General features: G+C 41.0%; 1 protein-coding gene and 1 non-coding gene across 14 annotated transcripts in view; one reads left to right on the top strand and one right to left on the bottom strand.

The window, feature by feature from the left end:
• Positions 1 to 20,322, bottom strand: part of LOC118882312 (dynamin binding protein) — a 141,605-nt gene that overhangs the window by 35,283 nt on the left and 86,000 nt on the right. For 10 of the 13 annotated variants that reach the window (XR_005016757.1, XM_036827848.1, XM_036827842.1 and 7 more), the window contains 8 exons: positions 16,809 to 17,002; positions 15,854 to 15,953; positions 9,025 to 9,172; positions 8,393 to 8,410; positions 7,827 to 8,026; positions 6,112 to 6,242; positions 5,091 to 5,195; positions 2,081 to 2,209 (listed from right to left, as the gene is read on the bottom strand). Coding sequence is in view for 12 of the 13 variants with exons in the window: in XM_036827848.1 (XP_036683743.1) it covers positions 2,081 to 2,209; positions 5,091 to 5,195; positions 6,112 to 6,242; positions 7,827 to 8,026; positions 8,393 to 8,410; positions 9,025 to 9,172; positions 15,854 to 15,953; positions 16,809 to 17,002 (1,025 nt within the window). In the remaining variant the exon portion in view is untranslated. The remainder of the gene's footprint in view (positions 1 to 2,080; positions 2,210 to 5,090; positions 5,196 to 6,111; positions 6,243 to 7,826; positions 8,027 to 8,392; positions 8,411 to 9,024; positions 9,173 to 15,853; positions 15,954 to 16,808; positions 17,003 to 20,322) is intronic. The other 3 variants (XM_036827844.1, XM_036827846.1, XM_036827847.1) reach the window with 3 other exon arrangements.
• Positions 6,569 to 6,640, top strand: TRNAA-UGC. The gene has a single exon. It is a non-coding gene; the product is annotated as a tRNA-Ala (tRNA).

The raw sequence follows: 20,322 nt of genomic DNA, 5'->3' as shown, positions 1-20,322 counted from the left end.
AAAGTAAGGGTGTAGTAGATAAATCCAAGGAAATAAGAGATTTATAAGAAACTAAGTCCAGCTTAGCTTATAATGAATGGGCATTATGTTAGGAGAAGAAAATGTTTAATCATTCAGTCATGGTCAGTTTAAGCAGAGTTACATGTAAACCAGAATCATTTCTTTACAAGTTTATTATAGATTGTTTTTATTACCATGCATATTCCTCTTGTGTTATATAAGAGGATATATACCCTCTTGTTTTATACAAACCAATTCCTACCTTAAGAATGTACTTTTTTGGTTTTGCAGGCTCAACACTGTGTTGATAGATGAGTTCATTTTTACATTTATTAAGTTACTGAGTTCATGAAGGTCCACCTTCATGACTGATTGATGATAGAAGATAGTTAGGCATCATAGAAGCAGCCTCTGAGTCGGCCTTCTAATTTTGGAACAAAGTGGGTTTTGCTGCCTTTCCAGATACAAGGCTGCTAAACCAATTAAGAAAATAATTTATTTCTCGTAATTAAAGTATATGGTAACTTAAAGTTCTGCTTATTTGGTTGAGCAATTGTTGAAGTCTGCCATTCTTTAGCGATGGAAATTTTAAATGGACAACTACATAGTCAACCTGTGATCTGGCAGAAACTGCTTCTCTAGCAATACTATCAGAGTAAATAATGGAGTCTTTTTTTAGCAGGTCTGCAGTAAAAGATATCTTTTCTTAGTCCTCCTGCTCTCAATCTCCATACTTTGCCCATTAATATTTTGCCTGTCAATACATGAGTCTTAGTATAGATAACTCAGAATGGTAACTATTTCCAAAGCAGCAACCATATTGAATCCTTGTGACTTAAGAGAAGCTTTCTATAGTTGCTGACATTACTTGCAAGAAATAACTATATTCTACTTTGAGAAGTAAACATGTCAAAAAAAGTTCTGATATGTGACGAAACTGAAAAACCTAGTAACATTTGTAAGCAAAATTGAGTGAAAACAATTATAATACCAACTTAAAAATCAATTTGTTTCAAACTGACTTTTGGGGGTAATGATCATTGTTTTGTATTTCAAAAGTATTGAGTTTAGAAATCAGTTGTATGATAATGCCTTCGTATGTCTTTTCTCGTGTATTTTTAAATAACCAGTAATCTATACTTTAATAAATTTTTCTTTGGTGTAAAAAAAATAAAAAAACTATAATGGAAAAGAATATAAAAAAGAATGCATATATATGTGTAACTGAGTCACTTTGCTGTACAGAAGTAATTAACATAACATTGTAATTTAACTATACATCAATAAAAAATAAATTTAAAAAAAGATTTAGTTGTTACATAAATCTGGGGTAGAGAAACTTTCACACACCCATCATACCTCTTCTACTCATAACTACTTAGTAATAATCTGTTTTCACTTTTCAAAAGTTTTTGTCTAATTCTTTCTAGAGGGATAGACATAGAGGGCACAATATTGACACAAAAGAACACAAATAGGTGCTTAGTAAATTACTTTTAATAAGATGCTACTGTTAGAATAACTGTATGTTCCCCCCAAGTTCCCCCAATGTTTTCTAAAGATGCTTCAAGCATCCAGAGATCTCCAAGAAACTATCAAAGCCCACCCATTTCTACTCAGGAGATATATATAGAATATATATTTAGAATTTCCCAAGCAATTTGGCATTTAGTAGTCTTTACAAAATAGTTTGTGCCATTTCAAAAATCTATCTGTTGATCTCTTAACTATGCATAAATATTCCATTTTAAGTTATTAGTTCTTTAGTTGTTTTCTTTTGATCAGTTATCAGTAGTGATACCAGATTAAATTTCCTGGTTTTCCTTTGTCCCCTGAAACTGGGCTGATCACAAGCTATAAAAAAATCTATTTGCATACATGCAGGTCCTATCTGTCCTTTCAGCTGATTGAAAGTCAGGTTCTGAATATAAAATTCTGATATGAACTTAGCTAAAGGACACTAGGAGTCCTGGTCCATGGAAGCGTGTTTCTATGGAATTAACTTTTCCATGAGCTGGATGTTAGAGAGAACCCTGCGAAGAGGCCCAACCTGAAAAAAGTGGGCTGAAGAGTCACTTACAAAATTTGTGAAGAGCTGGTCACTGATGTAGCGATGCACCTTCTCGAACTGTTCCAAGTCTCTGTGTCCCTTCTCCATGCACACATCCCACATGCTCACGGCAGCCACCACCTTCACACATGCCGATTCCTGCAGCCAGTTACAAACACAGGTAAGACCAGACAGAACTTCTAGCCTCCGTCATTCATCCTAGATAGCAGTTAGCAGTCAGAACCAAACTGACCTGCCCGTCCAAGGGCTGTCACCCATTGCTAGGGAGACAAGTCTTTTTAAGAGTTGGGTGCTCAGGTGTATACTTGCTACACATTTAGATAACATGGGGAGAAAACAGCCAATAGGGAGATATCAAAATTAGAGGAATTGTAGGGTAAAGTCCTAAGGCAAGGGAACCATACTTGGATAAATCTCTCACTTTAAGCCAATGTGTTCCTGGAAAGTCTTATAAGCCCTCATTTTTACTTGATCACATTTTCAAAACATGAAGGGAGAGAGTTTGCTATTTAAAAGAAGTGTCGGAAGCACTTCAAATCAGTGGGTATTACTCAATAAATGATAATGACAGATAACTAGATAAAAAACAAGAAGTTGGATTCCTACCTCAAACCTTATATACTAATGTAAATTCCAGCTGTACTGATGACTTTAATATAAAAAAATAAAATGATAAAAGTACTGGAACATAAGACATCTTTTTAAAATTATCTTGGAATGGGAAAGACCTTTTAAAGTATGACACAGAACTAAGAAACCATAAAAGTTTAGTTAGACTACACAAAAATAAAACTCTTCTGCACAGAGAAAACATTTTAAGCAAATGCAAAAGTCAACAAACTGTGGCAGGGGGTATCTGTAAGGCAGCATCTCAGAAGAAGGGCTCTTTTCTCCAACATATACAAAGGTGCTACCAGTCAATAAGAAAAAGAACAATAAATCAATAAATAAGTGCCCCCAAATATAGACAAATCACAGAAAAAGAAATATAATGATTTAAACATACGAAAATATCCTCAACTTCATTCATAATATAAGAAATGTAAATTCAAACTATATTAAAATAGCGATTTTTACCTTTCTTGCAGGCAAAGATAAGACATTTTGATTTTGATAACACTGTATGTTAGCAAGGGATGGGGAAACTGTTTCATACATTGCTGGTGGGGAGTTCTCACTGGTATGATATCTATGAAATTTGCATTGCTATATGATTTGGCTCAGAAAATCTAGTACCCTGGCCTTCAGATATACTCGCATAGATCAGAAAAATGATCTATGTTCAAGGATATTTCTTCTGCCAATGTTTCTAATTTTTTGCAACAACTTAAACATCCATCGATGGGGACTAGGTAAATTTATTATGGCATGTCCATAACAATTAAATACTATGCAGTTGTAAAAAAGAACAAGGCAGCTCTGTGTGTGCAAATATGGAATGATTTCCAAAATGCAAAACCCAAGATGCTCAACAGTGCATGTGTGTCTCTCCCTCACACACATATCTCTGACAGAAGAATCTGATAGATGTGTCCGCCTCTATAGGTGACTAGGAGACAGGGGAGGGGGAGGAGTTACTTTTACTTTATACTTATCCCTTTGGTAGTTTTTGAATTTTGTACCATTTTACTTAGTTAAAAAATTATAATAGGGGGCTTCCCTGGTGGCACAGTGGTTGAGAATCTGCCTGCCAATGCAGGGGACACGGGTTCGAGCCCTGGTCTGGGAAGATTCCACATGCCGTGGAGCAACTAGGCCCGTGAGCCACAACTACTGAGCCTGCGCATCTGGAGCCTGTGCTCCCAACAAGAGAGGCCGATAGTGAGAGGCCCACGCACGGCGATGAAGAGTGGCCCCCGCTTGCCGCAACTAGAGAAAGCCCTCGCACAGAAATGAAGACCCAACACAGCCAAAAATAAATTAATTAATTAATTTTAAAAAAATAATAATAATAATAACAATAATGATTTTTAAAAAGCAAAGGATCTCTTTTAAAGGAAATTATTTGTTTCATGGGATGAGATTTTCCTGTGTGAGGGACAGGGGTATATGGTATACTTATATAAACACTATTCTATTAAATCAACAGAGAAATTACAGGTATTAAGAGAAAGGATTCTCGTCCTGGTTCTGATTTCATGAAGGAAGCACTGCCTGAGGGAAGGAAGACCAGGGCCTGCCTGATCTCCCAAGTTCTTCCAACTCTCTAGACCGATTTCTGGCTCTAACAACCTTAGAGGCCTATGTACAGTTGTAAATAAATATTATTATTAGGAAGCATACCCCACAAGAACCATTCTCTTACTATTTGATCTTCAAAATGATTTTGACAAAATGAACTGTCACAAGTGCTTCTTCTATAACTGGGTACAGAAGACAGTGGGAAAAAAGGGTGATGAAGATCGAAAGAGAGGGAGGAAAGAGCTAGGTTCCTTTACTATGAATACAACAGTGCTGATCTTCTGACGTTGTTTAACTTTTAAATAACCTGTAAGAGGGCCTTCCCTGGTGGCACAGTGGTTAAGACTCCACGCTCCCAATGCAGGGGGCCCAAGTTTGATCCCTGGTCAGGGAACTAGATCCCACATGCATGCCGCAACTAAGAGTTCGCGTGCCACAACTAAGGAGCCCACGTGTCACAACTAAGGAGCTGGCAAGCCAAAACTTGTTTGCCTGCTGCACCTAAGACCTGGTGCAACCAAATAAATAAATAAAACAATAACAGGAGGATATTCGTTCAGTATTTATATCTGTAAGAATCCCAATAAAAAGTCTGTCATGGCATACTGGTCATTTGAGTCCAGGTTATTCCACATTCATTAAGCAATATGCTGGATGAACAGGAGAGCGGATGGAATTACACCATATGTAATTCTTTTTTTTTTTGGCTGGGATCTTAGTTCCCTGACCAGGGATTGAACCCAGGCCCATGGCAGTGAAAGCGCCGAATCCTAACCATTGGACCACCAGGGAATTCCCCACCGTATGTGATTCTAATGAGAGTGATGTCTTTACTCACCCGGATATGCTGGAGGTAGAGAGACAGGTCTCGGATAAAAGATTTGATCAATCTTTCTTGCATTCGGAAGTTTTTCTCTGTTTCTTCAAATACTTCATCTTTAATCTGTTCAAAATAAATAAGTGCTGTTAGCAAATTGGGACTCTCCCTCAATAGATCTTATCGGCAAAAGCATCTTTCTTAAAAGCATCTTTTGTTTAAATTTTAAGCCTTTGATGTTTCCCTGAATCATACTGAATTGGATTTGACAGAGCTCCTAAGTACACACAGGCCCTCCTGGCTCTAACTGACCCCCTCTGTTCCTGATGGAAACCCTTCGCTGGTCAGGCTGTTTGCTTCACCAGTATTGCTGCCTTGCCTGGTTTGCCCTCCTCTCTCCCTATGCCAAACCTGCCCCTCTCCTTTAAGGCTCAGATTAAATCTCTTGCCAACATGAAGCACACTCTCATGGAGCTCCAGTTTTCTTAAGTACCACAGCGTGTAGAGAACAAACTACAAAGCGTAGCAACTGATTCTTTAGCTGGTATTTTCCACTGACTGTATCACATACACATGGTTCAGTGCATGAAGTCTGGATACTGGATCTACTCTGTTGATAACTGTTTTACAAATCACTCAAACCTTAGACTTTACATTTCCTCATGTGTGACATATGGTGTTGAACAAGGTGATCTCTTAAATCCCTTCTAGCTTAACATGTCTACAATTTTAATTTTGTCTCCCCAAATAGATTATAAGCTCCTTATGGGTGTCTAAAACCATGATAACTACTACATGGTGACCGATCTGGCCTCCTGATTTGCCTTTATACACACTGTAAGCAGCTCACCAAGGCTTGGATGGAGGGTTGGGTGGATGGATTTAAATAAACAGTAGCTGCAGGGTCCTGTATCCACCAGCTAGCAAACACCAGGGGAGGTACTAAGAGGGGAATCTTGCCAATTCACACCATGCAGGCTGCCCCGTGGAGCCCTGAAAAGCAGCCAAAGACAGGCTGAACCTTCAAGCGCAGGAACCTCACCTGTGGGGCAAAGCCGGTGAGGTGCTTCAGGTGACTGCTAACCCGGTTGGATTTCTTGATGATGGAGTGGATGTTCAGTTTGGAAATTTTCTCCATGAGACTATCTTCATCACCCTTTCGGTACTTGAGGACTGGGGAGTGAGTCAAATTGGTGAGTGAAGAAAGCCCTCTTCTGAGCATGGACAGACTACAAACGAGACTAACAACCCAAACTAGAGCTAGTGCTTGTTTTCAATGAGCTTATAACTGAGTACACAGAACATTAATCCAAATCACCATTTATGGACAGATAGGATACCTGGAGAACAGCAGAGACTGTGTGCAGACTGGAGAAGGTTAGAGACGAGGAAAGAAGGTCGCAGAGGTGTAAGGAACAGAGCCTAAGATTTGGAGTCAAGGAAACCTCTGAGTTCAGTGCCTGGGTCTGTCATTTCATCAAGGTGTGGCCTTAGGGAATTCCCTGGTGGTACAGTGGTTAGGACTCTGCACTTGCACTGCCGGGGCCTGGGTTCAATCCCTGGTCAGGGAACTAAGGTCCTGCAAGCCATGTGGTATGGGAAAAAAAAAAAAAAAAGGTGTGGCCTTAAATAAGCCACTTAACTTCTCTGAGCCCCATTTTCCTTTCCAATAAGATGTAGAAAGTAACAGTACCTGACTTATAAGACCACCTTAAATGGTCTCATATACAAATGAGATATTTATATCCAATCGTCTCACATAGTGAAATGCTATGCAGGAGTTGTTTGATTAATCTATGTGTCATGCATCAGGCACAGTCTGCAGAAAAGCCTGGAAATAAGAGTAAAAGGGTAGCAAGGGAAGCCTGGGTGGTAGCAAAAAGGCACACTTTACTGTTGTAGGAGATGAAGATGACATTACATGAGGAGATATGAACCAAGACAAAGGGCTAGATGGCCAGAGAGCTTTAACATCCACAGTCAACATTAAACACGGGTGACATGGCTGAAGCAGAAGGGGAAAATGATTTTAGATAAACACAGAGAATAGTGGAGAGACAGGCAAAGAGGTTATATTATAGATTCTTTGAGGATATGAATGATAAATCAGTTTAGCATGGTCACCAGGCTATACTCATTGAGTGTTCAGAATCAAAGCCTCGACAAGAGATTTGATGAGACAAAAGAAATGGTTCAGTTTGTTCTATATTATAAAGAAAGAGAGGGTGTTTGGCAACTGACTGCACAGTTCTGTGGGGGAGGGGAGGGGCACAGACCAGAGGCAGGACTGATGGCACCAGGGAGGCGGGCAAAGCCGGGTCTTCTGAAAGAAGACAAAAAAGTTCTAGCTTAACTGGAAACACTAAAATATCCAACCAGACGTGCGGAGCAAACACATAGAAGCGTGGCTTGAAAAGGACTGCTCTCAATGAGTTGAGAAGGCAGTCGTCACTCATGCTTGAAGGAACTCTCCTGATCAGCCATTCTCTAATCGGTCTTTATATCTCTTAGGAAAGACTCACTGCTATAAGCTTTATCACAGATGCCTTATTTCCAACATGCATGGTTGTGCTTTTATTATTATCACTGCTTTTTTTCTTTCATTATCTCATTTTCCCCAAATTCTATTACCATTTCTTCACCACAGCCCTATTACCTACCATCTGCTTGTCCACCTCTGGTGAAGTAATTAATTCTTTTGAGAAGGAGAACATTCTCAAGGGTATACCTCCTTTTCAGCAAGTATGCTTTTCTTACCCAGGTCCTTTCGACGTTTATATTCATTAATGTTAACGTTGATTTCCTTGACTGCAAGGACTGCATTGGTTAAAGGCACTTTATCTGGGTGGGATTCGGGGGTGGAATTCAGCAACTCCATCAGCAGCAGTGGGTAGCGCATTACTCTCTGCACTGGTTTGATGAGGAAGGAGCCCAGGTTAATATAATTTGTGCATCCCCTTCAAGAGAAGGAAAAACAGAGACTTCAGTCAACTGTCAATAACACAGGGCCTACAGGTGGTATTTGTTATTCCTAATATAGCTCCGTTCTTTCACCCTACTTCCCAACTTCATTCATTCACATTTACTGGGCACCTAATAAACACCAGGCAGTGTTCTAGGTGCTGCGGATTTAGTAGTGACCCAAAAAAGTCCCTGCCCTGGTGGAAAGAGGCAGACAATAATCCAACAAACATTATATGAAGTGTCATTTGGTGGTAAGTGCTAAGGAGGAAAATACAGCAAGGCAGGTCTACTTCTAGGTTTCTGTCTATAAAGGAAGAAAATAATGAAACGAGCTTCTGCATCAAGTGGCAAGAACTTACCATTCATTGTACAGGCTCCTACAGGGCAGTGAGCATGAAAAGAAGAAACAGCTGATTAAAAGAAAATACTGATGCTGATTTTCACATTCCTCTCAGAACATATTAGTCCAACTAATGCCTATTAGCTGGGCAGACAAAAACCACGTGGGACAGAAGGGGAATTGTGAATGTCTATGGTGGCATATCTAGTCTATTGAAAAAAGTCAATAAGCCCTTAACTTCACTTTGACCTACTTAGGCATATATTATATCCTTATAGCCTACCTCCCTAAGACAGGAGACGCTCACCTGATGGTCAAGAATAACTGACTTTATCTTCTTACCTTTTCTCTCATTTGGACCAAACTATCTTCCTGGCAGCTTCTTACCTGAAAGTGCTAACTTAATACTTTGTGTGTATAGATAAAAGTGATTTTAATGGATAAAACTACAAGCAGGAAGCTACTTAAGATTTCCAAGATATAGAATGGGAAAAGACAAGTTACATAACAGGACCTACGATAATGTATCACTTATGTTTAAAATATGATAGATCCATAGATGTCATAAGAAGTCTAGACATAGACATGGGAGTGACTTCCAAAAGGCAGAACTAAAGAGCTATGATGGAATGAAGTGCTCAAAACTCCTACTTAAGATCTGCCAAGGAGTCCTGAAGATGCTTCTGGATCTTCTCATCCTTCTCATATATTTCCAGCAATGAGATGGCCTCATCATGATTCTGGCAATAAACCTTGTATGTTCCTTCAAGCTCATCTCGGTGATCAAGAAACACCGGTCCTTTGGAATATACACAAACATACAGTGTTGTTTAGTAACTTTCTTCTCAGCATACTAAATGGAAGGTATATAACCAAACTTTAATACCAGATAATCCTATCACAAGAAATGAGAATAAGACTATCCTTCAAATTAATATGAAATTTCCATGTAATAGCTTAAAATTCTACTTATTTAAAGCAAAATTTAAGAGAACTGTCTCATCCATGTATTTATTTTTCAGAACGCATACACATGCACACGTGCATGCACACACACACAGCTGGTCCCTGAAACAGAGTCCAGTCCCTTTTCCGTCAGGCAGAGTAAGGCATTTGCAAGTACTCTCCATATAGGCATGTGATCAGAACCTGTAAAGACCCCTCAGCTCTCTAAGCCCCAAATCTCCACAGGAGTGAAGAGATCCTTCTACGGCAGCAGCTTCCAACCTTTTCTTTGCACGTAAATACACAGGACTATTGTTTATCATATTAATAAATATATTAATTTATAATATAAATTAATATATAAATTAATATATTAATAATATATTATATAAATATAAACCCCCCTGAATCTATGATATAATAATATATGTACTTCTTCATAAAGCACTGAATAGCAAAACATAGCAATGAATCTAATAATCACCATAATTCAAAGTATGATGAGTGACACAAGAAACTGGTATAACATGTGTTGTTTCTGGTCGTTGCTGGAATTTCGAGATACTGCAACAACTTAATGTGATATGAGCATGTGACTTCAGTTGGTGACAAAGTCACTGTTCCCTACAGTCATACCTTAAATCAATGCTGAATTTCTGTTATAAATAAAGAAACTTCTATACAAGTTGGTGGACTACTTGAAATCTACTCATGGAGCCCTGGTCTACACCATTTGGGCATAGGAACAATTCCTAAGCAAACTTCCCCGGAGCAATTTCATTTAGATCAGCTGCCTGAATGTGCCGAGTCCCTGAATTGTTAAAACTGCTCTTCCTCTTTGCCCTTCTTCCCTCTGTGTACTTGGTCCTTCCTTCTTCAGCTTGCACTGCTCCCCAAAAGACAACGTCCTCTCATCCTTGAGCTCCTCCCTCAAAATACGACCCTACTTACTGCTTCCCCTATAACTATTTCTCCCAGCCACTCTGGGCATAAACCCCTCCCCTCAGGGAACCCCATCCCTTTCTCTACAAGGTCACCTCTGTTCCTTCCATGTTGTGTCCTATGGAATTCCCTATTCTTGTGCAGAGCACTTTCTATTTAAATGAAATGTATTTCCTTAATTATAGCTCCTTCCACAAGAGAGCCTTGACGGTGTCCATACAAACCACACTCGCGCTGCTGTCCAACTGGCAGCCTTTCTTTGTCTAATCCTGTGACTCAACAGGCACAGGAGTTAAGAGTGGGGCTGCTTCCTTTTGACCTTCAGGGCCACTTTGGAATCCCTGAGCCACCAATGTCTTTATCCAGTTTCACCATCCGGTATTTGCCTGTCTTCTCCCCTTCGTATCCATTCCCCACCAGCACTCCCAGAACCTTCACTCTCACACCGGTTACTCTGCACCCTCCTCCATTCATGGGTTTTACCCTCCCTGATGGTGACTCTTCTACATCAACTACAAACTAACAAAGCTACAACTTAATTTACAGTGTCTTTCAAATTTGGGTCAAAACTCATGAATGGGTCATGGAATCTACTTTATGGGTATGATCAGCACATTTTTGAGGAAATAAAATGGAATAGAAAAGAAAATAACAGAAAACATTGAACATAGTAAAAGTAAGCACAGACACACCACACAAACATGTATCCTGGTCATTAGGTAAAATGTATTTCTTTCTGTGGGACATGTTTAAAATAATAAAAAAGCCAGTTCCTTAGATATTACTACATATCCAGAGTCTCCTGGTACTTCTTCCTCATCTCAACCTCCTCGTCTTCTAAATCATCCAAGCCCTGAACACCTACCATTCTCTCCTTCCCTGTGGACCCTGTCCTGGCTGTAACTAGAATCCTTCTCCAATCAGGCCTATAAATTAATTCAATGATGCTTTCTCCAGCATCCTGGATTACCCTGGATTTTCACCAAGTTATCCCCTCACTGTATATTTTTCCATTTTTATTCCTGGGTCATAAAAACTGCTTGGAAGGCATACTTTTATTAAAAGGGGAATTAAGGCGTAGTGCAGAACAGTTTGAATAGTATGCTACTGTTTATATAAATTTTTAAAATGGGGATGGGGGACCAGGGTCGAGAAATACATATGTAATTGTTGTTATGATAAACTATCTCTGGAAGGAGATATAAGAAAACTGGTGGGGACTTCCCTGGTGGCACAGTGGTTGAGAGTCCGCCTGCCAATGCAGGGGACACGGGTTCAATCCCTGGTCCGGGAAGAGCCCACATGCCACAGAGCAACTAAGCCCATGCGCCACAACTACTGAGCCTGTGCTCTAGAGCCCACGAGCCACAACGACTGAGCCCACATGCTGCAACTACTGAAGCCCGCAAGCCTAGAGCCCGTGCTCCGCAACAAGAGAAGCCACCACAATGAGAAGCCCGCACACTGCAACAAAGAGTAGCCCCCGCTTGCCGCAACTAGAGAAAGCGTGCGCACAGCAACGAAGACCCAACGCAGCCAAAAATAAATAAATAAATAAAATAAATTTATTAAAAAAAAAGAAAACTGGTAACATTAGTTGCTTCTGGTTGAGAAGAGCTAGGTGGCAGTGGACAGATAGAAGAGTTTTCATTAAGCAGTTCTTGGTACCTTTCAAATTTTGTGCCATGTGAATGTATTAAAAATAAGTTACATTTAAAATATACACATATATATAATAAAATATGTATATTAAAATAAATTAAACTTAGGCAAAATAAAACATTGCTTATGCAATTCATGTCAATCTGCCCTTTGCTATTGGCTCAGCGAAGCTTTAATTTGCCTTCCCTGACTTCTCAGAACCTTCCCTTATCAGACATTCAAAACCTTGTCCTTTATTAGTTCCCCACTGAATGCACTGCCTGGCCTCCTGGTGGACCAAGACTGGAGCCCCCAGGCTGGTGCTCTCATCCAACCTCGGCTTCGCCTATTGCATAGCACGGTCACTGCACACTGTCCCTCCTTGTAAAGCTCTGAGCCCGCCGGTTCCTAGGCCCTCTCCTCCCCCATCCTCCACATGCCTTCAGCTCATCTCAGTCTGCTACCTAAATCCTCGGTTGTCTTGGGACAAGAAGGGGAAGGGAAAAACAAAAATAAACAGCTGATATTGTATGGGGGTGAGATTACGGATATTCTGTTTTCATTTCCTCTTTTATTGTTGTCATAATACACAGGTAATAAAATAAATTGAAAAAAAGTTTGATTAATAATTAATTCCTTTCAGATACCAATCAGTTTCTCTCATTTCTTTCATAATTCAAATTAATGACCTACAGATACTTATTTCAAGTGCCTTATGAAATCCTATAAATTGGCTTTTATGCTTTATACGGTGACCCCTATAAAAATGGGGTCACCATGGCTACCTCTAAACAATGTGTGCTTCTCCTTCTTCAACCTCCCTGACCTCTGACCTCTCCAATTAAACTGAGAGCAGGACCCCAGGCTTCAGTTTCTCTTGCAGCTGTTCTGTACAGAATTTAACAGCATATGCAGAGATGACAGAAAAGACCTGAGTCTGAATGTCAGTCCCCATCAAGTACTAGCCATGTGACCCTGGGCAAATTACTTCCCGCTGTAAGTCTCAGTTTCCTATCTGTAAAGTAAGATTAATAGCAGCTAAACCTCATAGGGTTGTTGTAGGCAACAAGTGTGATAAAGCTTGACATACCTTGAAAGGGTGTGTGGAGTACAATAAACACTGGAGAAACGTTAACAAAGTTGCACCATCACCTAACATCCCACAGCCATTCCTGCAGGAGGGCAGAGCCCTGACTGTTCTTATGTCCATTTCTCTCCCAGGTGAGTCAGGTCAACACCACCTAGCCTAAGTCAACATCATGAGCCTACTCCCCTCTCTAGTGATCTGTGTAGGCATATGCATGTGACCCAGTTTTGGCCAATGAGAAACAAAGGGAATTCTGGTGAGGGGGCTCTGGAAAGGCTGCTTACTCTTAAACGACGCAGGGTCAATTTTTCCTTCTGCTAGATGTTGTGATGTGTGTAGTGGAATGGCTAGAACTGTGGTAGCATCTTGTCACTATGATTCCAATAAAATAGCAAAGTGATAGGATGTCCCCTCCCACAAGGCACCAGAGCTGGTCTGTATGACCAACAGAATATGGCAGAAGTGATGGTATGTAGTATCTGAGATCAGGTTACAGAAGACACTGGGGGGACTTCCCTGGTGGCGCAGTGGTTAAAAATTCTCCTGCCAATGCACGGGACATGGGTTCGAGCCCTGGTCCAGGAAGATCCCACATGCTGGGGAGCAACTAAGCCCGTGAGCCACAACTACTGACCCTACGCTCTAGAGCCCACGAGCCACAACTACTGACCCCACGTGCCACAACTACTGAAGCCCGTGTTCCTACAGCCCATGCTCTGCAACAAAAGAAGCCACTGCAATGAAAAGCCCACGCACCCCAACGAAGAGTAGCCCCCGCTCGCCGCAACTAGAGAAAGCCCGCGCACAGCAATGAAGACCCAACGCAGCCAAAAATAAAAATAAATTAAAAAAAAAAAGAAGACACTGGCTCCCATCTTGAGCTTCCTCTTCCTTTTGGATCACTCACTTTGAGGAAAGCCAGCTGCCATGTCCTGAGGTCATGAAGATGGTGAAGAGGCTCATATGACAAGGAACCGAGGCTTGATGAGCTGAGTGAGCTTTTGGAACTGGATCATTGATTAAGCCCCAGATGACAGCAGCCCAGATAACAGCTTGACTCTAACCTCATGAGAGACCCTGAGCCAGAATCACCTAGCTAAGCCACTCCCAGATTGCTGAACCACAGGAAAGTGACCTAACATGTTTCTAGTTTTAAGGCACTAAATTTTAGTATAATTTGTTACACAGCAATAGGTAACTAACACAATTCCCTTGTTTATAAGAAATAGATAATAGTTCTTCAGACATTTTGACAATGATCCACATGAATAAATACATTTAAAATCATGACTCAGGGCTTCCCTGATGGCGCAGTGGTTGAGAATCCGCCTGCCAATGCAGGGGACACGGGTTCGAGCCCTGATCTGGGAAGATCCCACGTGTCGTGGAGCAACTAAGCCCGTGCACCACAACTACAGAGCCTGCACTTTAGAGCCTGCAAGCCACAACTGCTGAGCCCGCATGCCACAACTACTGAAGCTCACGAGCCTAGAGCCTGTGCTCCACAACAAGAGAAGCGACCGCAATGAGAAGCCTGCGCACTGCAACGAAGAGTAGCCCCGGCTTGCCGCAACTAGAGAAAGCCCGCGTGCAGCAACGAAGACTCAACGCAGCCAAAAATAAAATAAATTAATTAATTAATTTAAAAAAAATCGTGACTCAGTATACATATACAAAGAATTGGAAAAAAGTTTCAAAAAACTGTAGTTATGGGCTTCCCTGGTGGCGCAGTGGTTGAGAATCTGCCTGCTAATGCAGGGGACACGGGTTCGAGCCCTGGTCTGGGAAGATCCCACATGCCACGGAGCAGCTGGGCCCGTGAGCCACAACTACTGAGCCTGCGCGTCTGGAGCCTGTGCCCCGCAACGGGAGGGGCCGCGATAGTGAAAGGCCCGCAGGCCCGCGCACCGCGATGAAGAGCGGTCCCCGCACCGCGATGAAGAGTGGCCCCCACTTGCCGCAACTGGAGAAAGCCCTCGCACGAACCGAAGACCCAACACAGCCAAAAAAATAAAATAAATAAAACTGTAGTTATTATTTATAGTACATTCTGATATTTTCTATTTTATTTTATTGGAAAAATATATATTGGGTGCTAATTTTGTTTAGAGACCGTTCAGTAGTTTTTTTTTTTTATTAATAAGACTATAAATAAAGAAAGGCACCCTTTTTTTTTTGGCCACATGGCTTGCGGGATTCTTAGTTCCCTGACCAGCGATCGAACCCAGGCCCCCTGATGTGGAAGCTTTGAGTCCTAACCACTGGACTGCCAGGGAATTCCCAAGAAATGCAACTTTTTGAAGATCAATTCTCCACGGCATTTCTACATGACTTGGGACAGCTCTTGTCCCAGATTAGATTTCCAAGGATGTTTATATAAACAGAAAGCCTTGGAAGATAGAGACAGATTCTCCTTCCTGGACAGACGGCAGGTTTGTTCCTGACCAGAATAACAATGTCTTCTTCCTGAACAAAGTTGGACGCATCTGTCAGCAGCCTGCTATAATACTGAGGTTTATCTAAGTGTGACTGGTTCCTTAGCTGTAAGATAAACCCACTGTGTTACTGGGTTCTAAACTGATCTCATAACCCACTAATAGGCTGCAACTGTCTGTCTGAAAAACATCATATCATGTGACAACAAAAATTTCTTCTATTGCAAGCAACCTCTATCACCTCAAGCTATATAAAAGGAGAAGCAGGGAGCTAAATAACCTTGGAACTAAGTAACTAACACTGAATTTTCCTAGCAAAACTACTCAGTACCAGCTGGGCCCTTCTCCCCCTGCCTCCTACCTATGAAGTTAAACAAACAAACAAACAAACAAAAAAACCTACTTCTGAAACAATGGTAGGGGCTCATACCTACGGCATCGCTGATTTCCAGATCAGCCAATAATTGCTTTGAGACCTTAATCACCATCTGCATATTTCCAAAAAGTCCCTCAAAATCAATGTTTGGTATCTGAGAAAGGAAAACAAAACAAAGATGCATAGAAATAAAATTAATGGCATATCATTCACATTAGGAACATCTCTTCAAGGATGATACAAAAACTGCTCAAGGTTATCTTCACTCACTCTCAAGAAGTTTCCAGAATGGGAACATCTAACATCGCCTTTAGTGTCACCATCTGTCCTTGATCCAACTACTTTCTGCTCCCCCCTCCCCCACTACCATAGTAAAATGACCGTAGAACGAATTTCTATAATTGTACTGGGACGCAAATTCCACCCAGTACCCAAAATCGGATGGCACCGTCCACTTCCTAGAGAAGTTCTGTGAGTGACTGCTCCAGAAGTCCACACTCAAGCTGAGCCCAAGTGGTCAAGTAACAAGCAATAGGATTGTAAATCCCTGGGATACCATTAATGTTTTTTCCCTATCTTCGGCATCTAAAAGAGTGTCTAGCATACACATATTAGTAAGACTTTCTGGAATAAACCTTATACAATCAGGTGCTACATCCAGGTAACCCACCATCCCCAGACTTCATTATATTATTGTACAGCCTCCCAGTAAAGTGACAATCCCAGACTCACTGGAACTGTTTTCAGGAGCCACAGAAACAGGAAATGTCCTAGGAATTATTGCAGTAACTTAAGTTAATAAGTTAATAATGGACTTGATAAGTGACAGGATGGTGAAGGCTTAAGTTGATGACATACGTAAACCGGGGGCCTTGAATTAAGAGCAGCAAACCCAATAAATTTTATTTCAAACCCAATAAATCTTTGTGGTGAAAGCTCCCATACCCTAATGCATCAGGCTTGGAGAACCACGTTCAAGGCAAAGCTAACTTTCTCCCACAGTTCCCACCTGAGCCTGCTGCAGGGGTACCATGATCCGCTCGATACACATTTCCAGATCCCGAATGTAGTCTCTCTCCGTCTGAAGAAGTTCCTCTATCACCTTGGCTCTCTTCTCCAGCATCCTCTGCTCTGGGCTTTCAGTGGACACAGATCCAGAAGGGGCCACTAGTGCTGAAGACTGGGAGGAGAGGAGTGTCATTTCTAGAAAGGAAAAGAGAACTGGTCAGTAGCTCTGGGTGTAAAAGCAGGCCTCTGCAATAGTTTCAGTTGAAAAGAACACATTCTTTGAGAACCAAAGGCCTCGCAATTGTCAACCATCAGGAAATATGATCCTCAAGTCAGTTCTAATCATGAAGATGAAGAGCTTAGAAAGCCATCCCTGCAGAAAGAACTTCTCCTATCTGCGATACCATTTCTAGAATCTTTCCAAAAAACAAGTAGCTGGCCCATTTTATGAGGACAAATCAGTGTCCACAACCTCCTTGGGAAAGAGGTTGAAAGAGGTGCTGTTCTTAAAAAGAACTGCTTGTTTAAGAATCTGCCGGCCAATGCAGAGGACACAGGTTCGAGCCCTGGTCCAGGAAGGTCCCACATGCTGCGGAGCAACTAAGCCTGTGCACCACAACTACTGAGCCTGTGCTCTAGAGCCCGCGCACCACAACTATTGAGCCCGCGCGCCACAACTACTGAAGCCTGCGCGCCACAACAAGAGAAGCCACCACAATGAGAAGCTCGCACACTGCAATGAAGAGTAGCCCCTGCTTGCCACAACTAGAGAAAGCCCGCGCGCAGCAACGAAGACCCAACGCAGCCATAAATAAATAAATAAATAAAAAGAACTGCTTTCACTTAGTTAGGTATAAAACCCGTTTCATGAACTTAGCAGCAGAAATACCAAGCTGGAAGTTACAAATACTGATACAGCACATTAAAAAGAATATTATGGGGAACATAATAATACCAACTAAGGGAAAGACAAAAATTAGGTAGGAATTATCTGTCTGAGATCTGGGTGATTGTAGGGCCCACCTTATTCCAGTTACTGTGATGGTGGATTAATATTAGCATGTAATAAAATACATAAAAATTGTTTAGATTCTCCCTATCAAAACATTAATGAAGACTCACAGGCGGGGGCTTCCCTGGTGGCGCAGTGGTTGAGAATCTGCCTGCCAATGCAGGGGACACGGGTTCGAGCCCTGGTCTGGGAAGATCCCTCATGCCGCGGAGCAACTGGGCCCGTGAGCCACAACTACTGAGCCTGAGCGTCTGGAGCCTCTGCTCCACAACAAGAGAGGCTGCGATAGTGAGAGGCCCGCGCACCGTGATGAAGAGTGGCCCCCACTCGCCGCAACTGGAGAAAGCCCTCACACAGAAACGAAGACCCAACACAGCCAAAAATAAAAATAATAAATAAATAATAAATAAAAAAATTAAAAAAAAAAAAAAGACTCACAGGCAAGTTTTGTTACTTCAAATGTCCTGGAAGATACAAATGTCCTATAAGTAGGAAGTTCTTTAATAGTATTTTCAATGAAAAAAACCTCTATAGAACCACACCACATGATCTATGAATGAAAACAAATATTTATATTTGCCATTAGCTTTTACATAATGACAATATTTTGTCATTAGCTTTTACAAATACCTGTTACTTAGATACATATAAGGAGAGAACTATTATCTTATACATAAGATGAGATGGTATTTGTTCATTTAAAATGAATGTTAAATGCTAAAATAAACAACTGAGAAAATTTCAACAGTGAAGCAATCTCTGCTGTTTATTTCAAATTCCTTAAGATCCACCTTAAAAAATGACAAATTTGGTAAGTAAACATACTAGCAAGTCTGAGTATGATTACAAGAATATTTTTACCCAGATCTAAGAAGCAAAAACACAAGTGTTCAAACTACTTAAGGAAAACTAGGCTTTCACAGCAGATTTTAGTCTCCAAAAACCTTCCCCACTGCTCCTTCTCTAAGAATTTAGGAATTCCAATGTTTAAAAAGTGTAACCCAGATTCTGGTTTCTAAAAACCACTCTTCAGTAAAAGGAACCAGAATTCTTCATGTGGAAAGGGCATGGAGCCAACTTGAAGTAGCTCCCACTGGCCAAATCTGTACAATTTGAGTATCAAGATAACTAAGCACAGCAAAGCATTGTAATCCATTGACTAAAATAAGAATCCACGAGCTCTTATTGATAGTATATAAGTATATAAATAAATGGGGGAGAAGAGAAAGCTCTTTCTTATGGTAGAATGTCAGCTAATAAATATAGAACAATGGAATTAGAAAAATCAGTATTTTGCAATCATCGGAATAAAATTTGGTTCAGGCACAAACCATCAGTGAATGATTCTGGTGTTGGTGGTAGGGTTTTGATGATGATCAGGATATCTACATAGTTTTGAACTAGTTATTATAAATTATTTATTACAAAAATGAAAAAGTGACTCTAGAGTGGAGAAATGGGTTACACCATAACCTAGTAATCAAAATTAACACGACCAATTAGGGACAAATAGACATCATGCACTTCCAAATGTCATGTCTATAAATAACACAATATCCCTATATAGAATTCCAGTCAAAAATGCATAATCTGAAATGAATCTTGAGGAAACATCAGACAAACCTAGGGGTTTGCATCCTTCAAAATGTCATGTCATAAAAGACAGAGGAAGCCTGAGGAGCAATTCCCAATTAAAGGTAACTGAAGGACTTCCCTGGTGGTCCAGTGGTTAAGACTCCAAGCTTTCACTGCAGGGGGTGTGGATTCCATCCCTGGTTGGGGAACTAAGATCCCACATGCACACAGCGCAGCCAGAAAAAAAAAAAAAAAGGAAGAAAGAAAGAAGGAAGAGGGGCTTCCCTGGTGGCGCAGTGGTTAAGAATCCGCCTGCCAATGCAGGGGACACGGGTTCGAGCCCTGGTCCGGGAAGATCCCGCATGCCACGGAGCAACTAAGCCCATGCACCACAACTACTGAGCCTGTGCTCTAGAGCCCGTGCTCTAGAGCCTGTGAGCCACAACTACTGAAGCCCGCATGGCTAGAGCCCGTGCTCCGCAACAAGAGAAACCACCACAATGAGAAGCCTGCGCACCACAACGAAGAGTAGCCCCAGCTCGCCACAACTAGAGAAAGCCCGCACGTGGCAACAAAGACCCAACACAGCCAAAAATAATAAATAAATAAATTTATTAAAAAAAAAAAAAAAAGAAAGAAGGAAGAAAAGATAACTGAAGAGATGACAAATAAATGCAATGTGTGATCCTGAACTGAATCCTGATCTGGGGAAAAAATTGCTACAAAGGACATTAATAGGACAAGCTGACGAAATTGGAATATAGATTATAGATTGGGTGTATGATTAAACCAATTAAAAATTTCCTGAAATGGACAGCTACATGTAGAAGAATGAAATTTGAACATTCTCTAACACCATATACAAAAATAACTCAAGATGGATTAAAGACCTAAATGTAAGACCAGATACTATAAAACTCTTAGAGGA

The sequence above is a fragment of the Balaenoptera musculus genome, chromosome 16 (genome assembly GCF_009873245.2).
Source record: "Balaenoptera musculus isolate JJ_BM4_2016_0621 chromosome 16, mBalMus1.pri.v3, whole genome shotgun sequence".
Taxonomy (NCBI): domain Eukaryota; kingdom Metazoa; phylum Chordata; class Mammalia; order Artiodactyla; family Balaenopteridae; genus Balaenoptera; species Balaenoptera musculus.
This window is presented reverse-complemented; position numbering and strand designations above follow the sequence as displayed.